Here is a 12,522-nt window from a genome sequence, read left to right as displayed (position 1 = left end):
ACCCAAGAGAGTTACCAACATCTGTGGAATGCTCTGCCTCAGAAGGCAGTGGAGACCAATTCTCTGGGTGCTTTCAAGAAACAGTCAGATGGAGCTCTTAATGATAGCAGAGTCAAGGGATATGGGAAGAAGGCAGGAACGGGGTACTGATTGTGGATGATCAGCCATGATCACAGTGAATGGTGGTACTGGCTCAAAGGGCCGAATGGCCTACTCCTGTACCTATTGTCTTAACCTCATATCACCACCACATATGTACAGATAATATGAAGGGTGGAAATGTACATTACTTCTCCTGCTCCAGTAAAGAACACATCAGGAAGTTAATTGTGGTTTTACTACTTTTAAATTATCTGAATTAAATGCTTTGATGATTTACCTGCATCATTATTTGCACAACATAGAATGGAAAGATATTTAAAGGCTGAATCATGACCCCAAATCATTTGACCTTCAATGTTATTCAATAGCCCCTGTTCCATTGTGTAATTATACATACCGTAGTGCAAACAGTGAAACATGGTTAGTTAATGGCAGAGTAAGGGCAAATGTTACATTTTTTTTATTTGCAACTGGTTGAATATTACATACTTTCCTTGAAATTTAATCTAATCAATGTTGAGTATTAATTATAAAGGAAAAGCTCCACATTCAATCACTAATCATCTCCATTGGCTTGAATGTCAAGATCAAAGTTCTGCAGCTTGACGATTTTTCTGTATATTTTGTTTTGATCATTTAACCAGTCTTTACAATTATTACAATTCCATTCCCTCAAAAACACTGTCATCCCCATATTTTATTTGTTCTTCACTTTATAAAGGTCATAATATATCAGTACATGGGGGCTGGAGGAATATAGTAATTTTGTATCTGCACTATATAAAACACTGCAATTGTCCAAATGCTGAAAATGCAATACTTACCAAGAAAATCTTAAAAACTGTATGGATTAACTTAAATTAACTGAAAGGAATGTAGTTAGTAAGGCAAAGTTGAGACCATCATTTGCACAGTATGATGGGTTATAATAGAATTAAATTACTAACAACTTTACAAAATGTCAACTACTACTGATTTGATAAAATGAGTTCTTTCCAGTTGGAGACATTGGTTGATTCAGTTATGCTGTATGACACTTATGGCAGAATGCTGTTTCTGGATTTCAGTTCGGCATTCAACACCAATGTCCAAAGACCTTTATGAAGAAATTTCTAATATTTAGTCTAGATACAGAACTGTGCAACTGGGTGTTGAACTTTCCAACTGACCGATCTCAGATAGCCAGGATGTACTACTGCTCCTTTCTCCCCATCATCCTCTACACAGCTGACCGCCCCCCCCCCCCCGGACTGTGTGCTGAGCCCATTGCCGTACACTCTGCTCACACGGCTGCACGGCCAAACACCTGAGCAATCACATCGTAAGGTTAGCCGATGACACAACAGTGGTGGTGTTCATCACCACAACAAAGAGGTGACTTACAGACAGCGGGTGGAAGAGCTCAAGGCCTGGTGCCATTTGGCGGTATAGATGTGTACAGCTGACAATAAACTGAACTTGAACTTTTCATCAATGTCAACAAGACATAGGAAATGGTTATTGATTTCAGAAGAACTCGCACCACTCATCATCTCATGTTCTCTATTTATTGCTTTATTTTCTTTTTTCTCTTTCTTTTTGTATTTTGCACATTGGTAGCTGTCCGTCCTTTTGTGTATAGTCTTTCGTTGGTTCTACTGTGTTTCTTGTATTTAAAGTGATTGCCAACAAGAAAATGAATCTCAAGGTTGTATATGCTGACATACAAGTACGTACTTTGATAATAAATGTACTTTGACCATTGAGCACATCTACATGGGGTGCTGTTGCAGGACATCATCAAGGACCTCATAATTCAGGTCATGCTCTCTCCTCACTGCTGCCATCAGAAGGATGGTACAGGAGCCTCAAGACCCACACCACCAGATTCAGGAACAGTTATTACCCCTCAACAATCAGCCTCTTGAATCAGAGAGGATAACTTCACTCTCCCCATCACTGAACTGTCCTCACAACCTATGGGCCACTTTCAAGGACTCTTCATCTCATGCTTTCAATAGTTATTACTCATTTATTATTTCTTTTTGTATTTGTACACTTTGTTGTCTTTTGAACATTAGCGTTTTTTCCATCTTGTTGGTTGCAGTCTTTCATTGACTCTATTGTGTTTATTTGTATTTACTGTGAATGGATGCAAGGAAATGAACCTCAGGGTTGCACACGGTGACGCACATGTACGTACTTGAATACAAATTTACTTTAAACTTTTACATTGGCAGCACAACAGTGGAAACTGCAAGCAGTTTCAAACTCCTGGGAGTGCACATCTCACTCAACCTTTCCTGGTCCCAGAACACACCCTATATAATCAGGAAAGCTCACCAATACCTCCATTTTCTGAGGAGGCTGAAGAGAGCTGGACTATACACATCTATACTCACATCCTTCTAGTGATGCACAGTGGGAAGCATCCTAATAAGATGCATCACTGCACAGTAAGGAAAATGCACTGCAGCAGACAGGAAGGCTCTACAATGGGTAGTCAAAACTGCCCAATGCATCACCGGCACCAGCCTACCCACCATCAAGGACAATTTTGCAGAAAGGTGCAAGCAACACCAGGAAGAATCCTACCCATCCTGCTCATGTACTGTTTGTCCCACACACACCAAGGAGGAGGCTTCAAAACATCCACGCCTGGACCACCAGACTCAAAAACAGTTACCTTCCCCAAGCAGTAAGGCTGATCAACACCTCCACGCACTAACCCACCCTCTACACCACCAACCATCACTACTTTATCATTTCCTATCCATCACCTAACGTACAGTCACTCCTGTGCCTAGCGCCACTTCCTGGACATACAATTAACGTTGATAAGCTATCTTATATTTTTGTGATTATTGTGTTCTTTATCTTATTTGTGCTGCATCGATCCAAAGTAACAATTATTTTCATTCTCCCTTGCACTTGTGTATTGGAAATGGCATTTTTAATCTCGAATCCTATCTCATTCTTACTTTTATGTACAAACGGAGCCAATTACTGTGCAGTGACAGTGCCAGTTTCAGACCCGCCATACCACCACCGAGGCCGCCACAAACACCGGAGAAAGCTGCACAAAAAGGAACCAGGTAAAACGTGGAGTTTGCCTACTGAGACAACTAGTACAACTTATTCCTACTTAGTACAACAACCGCCTGAGGGCAAGCTCGATCCGATGACAAGCGTGGCGTCGACTAACGGGCCTCCCGCCTCCACTCAACCTGACTTCCACACTTGATGAACACTACCTTCTCACCAGCCGCGCAAAATACCTGTCGGAACGGCGTCCGTCTGCTGGAAAGCTTCAATCCTTCTCCCCGCAGTACAGCCAAAACGGCCCGCACGGTCGCCATTTTACCTGGAACTGACGTCATCACGCAACCCTGGAGGGCTCCGGTGCCGCTCGTTTGGGGGCAATCGGAGGGGCTTCGCGCTTTCGCGGTGGGGTGGATTGTTTCTCTGCTGTCGGGCCCTTTCTGCAGGGTCTCGTCCTGACGCGGACTGAAAACTCTCAACACCTTCCACTTTGAGCGGTCACGCGTTAGGTATTTCTCAGGGTCAGGGAGAATATTCCAAAATTTTCCGAGAGGATTTCACCGCGATAGTTGAACTTCCCCTCTGCGCCGCTGGTAATCTCTTTCTGTGACAAAGCTCAGGCCAGAATATCTCTTTCAAGAGCCAAAAGGGACTGCAGGCGCTGGAATCAGGAATATCACAAAAAGTGCAGCGTTTGTGGAGGGAGATGGACAGTCGACGTTTCAGGTCGTAACACAACCTGGACTACAGTCGACTGTCTATTACCCATAACAGATGTAGTCTGTCCCGCTGAGTTCCTCCACAGCTTTTTGTGTTGCTTCTATGTCATGGCATGGAGAACATGTCGGCCTGTGCGATGAAGTCAACTGAGTGTGATAGAACACAAACACGAGGAAATCTGCAGATGTTGGAATTTCAAGCAACACACATAAAAGTTGCTGGTGAACACAGCAGGCTAGGCAGCATCTCTAGGAAGAGGTACAGTCAAAGTTCTGGGCCGAGTAGTCCAGATGAAGTGTCTCGGCCTGAAACTTCAACTGTACCTCTTCCTAGAGATGCTGCTTGGCCTGCTGCGTTCACCAGCAACTTTGATGTGTGTTGAGTGTGATAGAACCTGGATCTGAGGCTGTTTGCATGGGAGAGAATGTTGATTCTGATTCCCTAAATCTTGCAGTCCATTTGAAAGATAAAGTGGAGACAAGCTGTAGGAATATTGTATGCAGTTCTGGTCATCCAGCCATAGAAAGGAAAGAGTACAAAAAAGATTTATGGGGATATTACCAGAACTGAAGTGCTTGATGAAAAAGAGAGGGTGGAATGTTTCTCCTTGGAAGATAGGAGGTTGAGGGGTTACCTTACAGAAGTATATACAATCATAAAAGGCGTCATAGTCTTTTTTTTCCCAGACTAGAGTTTAAAACGAGAGGATGTATGCTTAAGCTGAGAGTGGAAAGATTTAAAGGGAAACTTTTTCACACAGGGGGTGATGATTATATGGAACGAGCTGCCAGAGGAAGCTGTAGAGGCGGGTACATCCAAGACATAGGGCTTAACATCCAAGAATACATATTGTATCGAAAGGACAGGCAGGTAGACGGAGGTGGTGGGGTGGCTCCGTTGGTAAAAAAAATTAAATCAAACCTTTAGAAAGAGGTGATATAGAATCAGAAAATCATTGTGGGTAGAGTTAAGAAAGTGCAAGGGTAAAAAAGACCTTGATGGGTGTATTACACAAGCCTATGAACAGTAGCCAGGATGTGGGGTACAAATTACAATGAGAGATAAAAGAGGCATGTAAGAAGGTCAATTTTATGATAATCCTGGGGAATTTAAATATGCGGGTAGACTGGGAAAATTGGTTTGGTGCTGGATCCCAAGAGAAGGAATTTGGAGAATACCTCCGAGTTGGATTTTTTGAGTAGTTGGTGTTGAGCCGCTAGGGAAAAAGCAATTCTGGATTAGGTGTTGTGTAATGAAGCTGATTTGATTAGGGAACATAAGATAAAGGAACTCTTAGGAAGCAGTGATCAAAATTTGATAGAATTCACCCTGAAGTTTGATGGGGAGAAGTTAACTTAAGATATGTCAGTATTATAGAGGAGTCCACTTGAAGATGGCACCAGCAACCAAACACGCCGTCCTGCAGACTGTTCATGGAATTACTTTTTATATTTTTTTATATATTTGTTTTATATATTTTTTCTCTCTTTTCTCCCTCTGTCCCTCTCACTATAACTCCTTGCCCATCCTCTGGGTCCCCATCCCCCCACCTTTCTTTCTCCCTAGGCCTCCCACCCCATGTCTTCTCCGTTCTCCAGTCTCGTATCCCTTTTGCCAATCAACTGTCTAGCTCTTAGCTCCATCCCTCCTCCTCCTGTCTTCTCCTATCATTTCGGATCTCCCCCTTCCCCTTTCAAATCTCTTACTATCGCTTCTTTCAGTTAGTCCTGACAAAGAGTCTCGGCCCGAAACGTCGACTGTACGTCTTCCTATAGATACTGCCTGGCCTGCTGCGTTCCACCAGCATTTTGTGTGTGTTGCTTGAATTTCCAGCATCTGCAGATTTCCTCGTGTTTGCATCATGAAACTACTTCTCTTTTTAAATATGCTTCTGCTACTAAACTGTGTGTGATTGGAGCCTGTAATTTATAATTTGATCATGTGCTTTTGGAGTAGCTGAGCAAACTGGCACTTTTGCTGTCTCGAGGAATTTGGTGAGGTAGAGAACAGAGGGTGCGGCCTAATGGCAAAACGCAAACCCTTGATCAGCTCCATTGCTCACTGATCTTGCCAATTAAAGCATCGAGCAAGGCTGAAATCGATGAGGACGAAAGCAAAAGGCAAGCAGATGCTCAGCTTTGTCTGCCTGTGTTTGATGGGTGTCCCTCTCCCGCTCACTCACTGCTGCTGGAGGAAGGTGCAGGAGTCTTGGGTTTTGGGCAAGGTTTAATCAGTGCAGTTTGTGACTGTTGACACATTTTAGAGGACTCTGCGGTTCATGTTACATATACAGTATTGTCAACGAACAACACAGCATTAAATTGAACTGAACAGAACATTCCTAGACCATTTCAAGGACACTGCAGTTTTATATTTAATATTCTGTGTATTATTCACTCATTTTTTTACCATTTGCATGATTTGTTCTTTTTATCATATGTTGGGTGTTCAATGTTTTCTTTGAACAGGTGTTTCTTTGTATCGTGGCTGCCTGCAGAAAAACAAATCTAAGGGTTATATACTGCATACATACTTAAAGGGAATCACATTGACATGAGAGAGAAGCTGGAATGGGACACTAGCAGGGATGATGGCAAAACAGCAATGGCAGGAGTTTTTGAGAGCAATTCAGAAGCTGCAGGATAGATATACCATAAAGAAGAAGTATTCTAATGGGAGGATGAGGAGTATAAGAAGTGCAAGAAAATACTTAAGAAAGAAATCAGGAGGGCAAAAAGAAGACATGAGGTTGCCTTGGCAGTCAAAATGAAGGATAATCCAAAGAGCTTTTACAAGTATATTAAGAGCAAAAGGATTGTAAGGGATAAAATTGGTCCTCTTGAAGATCAGAGTGGTCGGCTTTGTGCGGAACCAAAGGAAATGGGGGAGATCTTAAGTAGGTTTTTTGTGTCTGTATTTACTAAGGAAGCTGGCATGAAATCTATGGAATTGAGGGAATCAAGTAGTGAGACCATGGAAACTGTACAGATTGAAAAGGAGGAGGTGCTTGCTGTCTTGAGGAAAATTAAAGTGGATAAATCCCCGGGACCTGACAGAGTGTTCTCTCAGACCTTGAAGGAGACTAGTGTTGAAATTGCGGGGGCCCTGGCAGAAATATTTAAAATGTCGCTGTCTACGGGTGAAGTGCCGGAGGATTGGAGAGTGGCTCATGTTGTTCCGTTGTTTAAAAAAGGATTGAAAAGTAATCCGGGAAATTATAGGCCGGTGAGTTTAACGTCAGTAGTAGGTAAGTTATTGGAGGGAGTACTAAGAGACAGAATCTACAAGCATTTGGATAGACAGGGGCTTATTAGGGAGAGTCAACATGGCTTTGTGCGTGGTAGGTCATGTTTGACCAATCTGTTGGGGTTTTTCGAGGAGGTTACCAGGAAAGTGGATGAAGGGAAGGCAGTGGATATTGTCTACATGGACTTCAGTAAGGCCTTTGACAAGGTCCTGCATGGGAGGTTAGTTAGGAAAATTCAGTCGCTAGGTATACATGGAGAGGTGGTAAATTGGATTAGACATTGGCTCAATGGAAGAAGCCAGAGAGTGGTGGTAGAGAATTGCTTCTCTGAGTGGAGGCCTGTGACTAGTGGTGTGCCACAGGGATCAGTGCTGGGTCCATTGTTATTTGTCATCTATATCAATGATCTGGATGATAATGTGGTAAATTGGATCAGCAAGTTTGCTGATGATACAAAGATTGGAGGTGTAGTAGACAGTGAGGAAGGTTTTCAGAGCCTGCAGAGGGACTTGGACCAGCTGGAAAAATGGGCTGAAAAATGGCAGATGGAGTTTAATACTGACAAGTGTGAGGTATTGCATGTTGGAAGGACAAACCAACGTAGAACATACAGGGTTAATGGTAAGGCACTGAGGAGTGCAGTGGAACAGAGGGATCTGGGAATACAGATACAAAATTCCCTAAAAGTGTCGTCACAGGTAGATAGGGTCGTAAAGAGAGCTTTTGGTACATTGGCCTTTATTAATCAAAGTATTGAGTATAAGAGCTGGAATGTTTTGATCAGGTTGTATAAGGCATTGGTGAGGCCGAATCTGGAGTATTGTGTTCAGTTTTGGTCACCAAATTACAGGAAGGATATAAATAAGGTTGAAGAGTGCAGAGAAGGTTTACAAGGATGATGCCGGGACTTGAGAAACTCAGTTACAGAGAAAGGTTGAATAGGTTAGGACTTTATTCCCTGGAGCGTAGAAGAATGAGGGGAGATTTGATAGAGGTATATAAAATTATGATGGGTATAGATAGAGTGAATGCAAGCAGGCTTTTTCCACTGAGGCAAGGGGAGAAAAAAACCAGAGGACATGGGTTAAGGGTGAGGGGGGAAAAGTTTAAAGGGAACATTGGGGGGGCTTCTTCACACAGAGAGTGGTGGGAGTATGGAATGAGCTGCCAGACGAGGTGGTAAATGCGGGTTCTTTTTTAACATTTAAGAATAAATTGGACAGATACATGGATGTGAGGTGTATGGAGGGATATGGTCCGTGTGCAGGTCAGTGGGACTAGGCAGAAAATGGTTTGGCACAGCCAAGAAGGGCCAAAGGGCCTGTTTCTGTGCTGTAGTTTCTATGGTTTCTATGGCTTCTAAATGTGGCTGACTGAAGAAGTCAAGGACAGCATAAAAGCAAAAGAGAGGGCATATAATATTGCAAGATATTAGTGGGAAGTCAGCGGAATGGGAAGCTTTAAAAAGCCAACAGAAGGAACTGAAAAGCAATAAGGAGAGAAAATATGAAATATGAAGGTAAGATAGTCAATAATAAAAAAGAGGATACCAGAAGTTTTTTTTTTCAGATATACGGTACTGTGCAAAACATTTAGGCACCCTAGATTTTTCATATGGTTTCAAATGGTGTGGCCTCCACAGAGCCCTGATCTCAACCTTAATCAAAGCTGGATGGGATTACCTGGAGAGACAGAAGCAAGTGAGACAGCCAAAGTCTAGCAAAAACTGTGACTAGTTCTCCAAGATGCTTGGAGTAATCTCACAGCTGATTTTCTTATAAAACTGCATGACAGTGTACCCAAGAGAATTGATGCAGTTTTAAAGGCAAAGAGTGATCACACCAAATATTGATTTTAGCTTTTTACTGTTTACAGTTCTTCATAGTAATTTTTTGATACTTAGAAACTTTTCATTTCATTATTTTTGAAACCATCTTCGCTTTACAGAATATTTTTACGTGTACCTAAGACTTTTGCACAGTACTGCAGAAGGAGTGAAAAAGAGGTGAAAATGGATATTGAACTGCTGGAAAATAATGATGGAGAGGTAGTAGTGAAGGACAAAGAAATGGTGGAAGAACTTTTAAGTATTTTGTGTCAGTCTGCACTGTGAAAGCCACCAACAGTATGCCAGAAATTCAAGAGTGTCGGGGGCAGAAGTGAGTGTGGTTGCTATTAGGAGAAGGTACTTGGGAAGCTGAAAAATCTGAAGGCAGATAAGTCACCTGGACTAGATAGACCACACCCCAGGGCTTTGAAAGAGGTAGCTAAAGAGATTGTGGAGGTATCAGTAATTATTTCCCAAGAACCACTAGATTCTGGAATAGTTCCGGAACACTAGAAAATTAGAAATGTCACTCCTTTCCTCAAGAAGGGAGGGAGACAAAAGACAGGAAATTATAGGCCAGTTAGCCTGACTTCAGTGGTTGGGAAAATCTTGGAGTCCATGATTAAGGATGAGTTTTTGAGGTACTTAGAGGTGCATGATAAAATAGGTGAAAGTCAGCATGGTTTCCCTAAAGTGGAAATCTTGCCTGACATGTCTTTTGGAATTCTTTGAGGAAATAATGGGCAGGATAGACAAATGAGAGTCAGTAAATATTTTTTACTTGGATTTTCAGAAGGCCTTTGACAAGTTGCTGCACCTGGGCTGCTAAACAAGGTAAGAACCCATGGTATTACAGAAAAAATGTAGCATGGATAGAAGATTAGCTGACTGTCAGGAGGCAAAGACTGAGAATAAAGGGTAACTTTTCTGGTTGTCTGCCGTTGACTAGAGATGCTCCACAGGGGTCGGTGTTGGGACTGCTTTTCCTGTTATATGTCAGTGATTTGAATGATGGAATTGTGCGGATGATATGAAAATAGGTGGAGGGACAGGTAGTGTTGAGGAAGCAGAGAGTCTGCCGACAAAGACTGATTAGGAGAATGAGCAAAAAGTGGCAGAAGGAGTATAGTGTTGGGAAGTGTATAGTTATGCGGTTTGGTAGAAGGAATAAAAATGTAGCCTATTTTCTAAATGGGAAGAAAATTCAGAAATCAGAGGTGCAAAGGGACTTGCATGTCCTTGTGCAGGATTCCCTAGAGGTTAACTTGCAGATTGAGTGAAGGTAAGGATGGCAAATGCAATGTTAGCACTCATTTAAGAAGACTAGAATATAAAAATAAAGACGTAATGTTGAGGTTTTATAAGGCATTGGTCAGGCTGCGCTTATTGTGAGCAGTTTTGGGCCTCTTGTCTAGGAAAAGTTGTGGTGCCATTGGAGAGGGTCCAGAGGATGTCATGAGAATGATTCTGGGAATGAAAGGGTTAACATATGAGGAGCATTTGATGGCTCAGGGCCTGTACTAGCTGGAGTTTAGAGGAATGAGGGGGATGTCATAGAAATCAAAAGAATATTGAAAGGCCTTAATAGAGTGGGTGTGGGGAGGATGTTTCCATTAGTGGGCAAGTCTAGGACCAGAGAGCACTGTTTCAGAATAGAGGGATGTCAATTTAAAACACAGATGAAGGGGAATTTTTTTAGCCCTAGGGTGGGAATTCTGTGGAATCCGTTGTCACAGACATCTGTGGAGGCCAAGTCATTTGGTATATTTAAAGTGAAGGTAATAGGTTCTTGATTAGTCAGGGTGTCAAAGGTTACAGAGAGAAGTAGGAGAATGAAATTGAGAGGGTTAATAAATTAGCTATGATGGAATGGCGGAGTAGACTCTGGACCAAGTGGCCTAATTCTACTCCTATGTTTTATGGACTTACACTATGCTCTAATTAAAATGCTTAAGGCATTTTACATGGTTAGAAAAGGCATAGGGAGATAAAGGCAGGCAAAAGGTATAAGCTCAGGTAGATATTTTAGTCGGTGCAAACAAGTTGGGTTTAAGGGCTGTTTCCAAGTTGTATAACTCCATGACTGTGACAACATTAGGGATATATTCCTAGTGCCTTGAGTACCTGCTACGAGTAGCTTAAGTGTAAAGGAGTTCAGGGATAACTGCTGAGTATACCATGAATTTGTGCCAGATCTGAGGTCTTGTCAGACACTGAAGGCTATTGTGAATTTCATTGTCAACCCCTGCTTTTACTGAGTGGTGGCTCTTTCTTTCTTTTTAAATCTTTTTATAAAATTAGTACACACAGGGTAAAACATATAGCAACCAATACATTGTTATGATATAGATATACAAGAAATATTAATACAAAAAAACCAATGAAAACAACATAGGTTAGTTAAAAAATAACAAGGTAATATAATTGTATACTAGTTTTCCATATAACGGTAAAGAGAAAAAGAACCCCGAAGAAAAAAAAATCCAAAAAAACTACGGTGCCACTAAGCTACAAAGCAAAGCAATGGGCTAACTAGGTAAATAGTAGACTTAAGCAGATTAAACAATCACGTCCTCAAACCCGACCTCCACTAATAACAGATAAAATCCACGAAGGGAGTATATATGTGATCAAAGAGAAAAAAAAAGTGGTAGCTCTCAAGCTATGAGAAGTGGTTCAGGTTTTTCAGAGTATCACCATGAATCTTTATTGTCACAATGTGGTGGTGTGCAGCAGAAGCAGCTATGGAGAAGGCTTTTGTCACGTGGATATTGAGTGCAAGGCCCATTCCAGTGCTTCAGAGACTGAATCAACCATGGCCTCTGCACATGTGTAAACATAAGAATTGTCCACATACTGCATCTTGACTAGTAGTGTCCACAAATGTATTGCCAAGGCCAGCTAAGTCCCAAATCTGGGAAAAGGAAGAGATAGCAACAAATAAGAAATTACATAATTCAAGAAAGCGAAATATTGATTATCAATGTAAGAAGACATGGTGTCTTCTTGTTTTCTACCATACAGAAGTAATTCCCAGAGCCCTGCATTGGCAAATGAGGTCTTCCCCAAATTTTGTCCATTTAGAAGTACAGTGGATATAAACTTCACTGTGTGACAACTGCAAGGAAAATGCAGGATGCAGTTTTGAGACTTTTCATGCCCTTTTTTTTGAATTATTAAAATCTTTTAGATCCAACAAAGTCATAGATTCATAGATTAATAATGCATGGTAAATGGGCCCTTTGGCCCAACTGGTCCATGCTGACCACAGCAAACTCCCTGCTAGTCCCAGTTGCCAAGGTTCAGCCCATAACTCCAAGCCCTTCCTTCCATGTACCTGTCCAAATGCCTCTTAAATGTTATAGTGATACCACCTCAATCGTTTCCTCTGCACCTCATTACAAGTACACATCATCCTCTGTGTAAAGAAGTTACCTCTCGGGTCTCAAATCTCTACTCTCTTGTGGTTATGGACTCTAGTTTTGGACACCCAGTCCTGGGAAAGAAAGGCTGTCACAGTTCAGCTTATTCATACCTTTCAAGATTTTATAAACTTTTCTGAGGTCACCTCTTACTCTATGCTTCAAGATATAAAGATTCTGCA

At 41.8% G+C, this 12,522-nt stretch overlaps 1 protein-coding gene across 2 annotated transcripts in view; it reads right to left on the bottom strand.

The window, feature by feature from the left end:
- Window positions 1-3,476, bottom strand: part of dbt (dihydrolipoamide branched chain transacylase E2) — a 48,027-nt gene extending 44,551 nt beyond the window's left edge. For both annotated transcript variants that reach the window (XM_072274109.1, XM_072274110.1), the window contains exon 1: window positions 3,360-3,476. In XM_072274109.1, the coding sequence (XP_072130210.1) occupies window positions 3,360-3,461 (102 nt within the window). In that variant the 5' untranslated portion in view covers window positions 3,462-3,476. The remainder of the gene's footprint in view (window positions 1-3,359) is intronic.
- Between the last annotated feature and the right edge of the window lie 9,046 nt (window positions 3,477-12,522).

Source organism: Mobula birostris, chromosome 12 (assembly GCF_030028105.1).
Source record: "Mobula birostris isolate sMobBir1 chromosome 12, sMobBir1.hap1, whole genome shotgun sequence".
Classification (NCBI taxonomy): Eukaryota; Metazoa; Chordata; class Chondrichthyes; order Myliobatiformes; family Myliobatidae; genus Mobula; species Mobula birostris.
The sequence above is the reverse complement of the archived record's forward strand: the minus strand, read 5'-3'. Positions and strand labels throughout refer to the sequence as shown.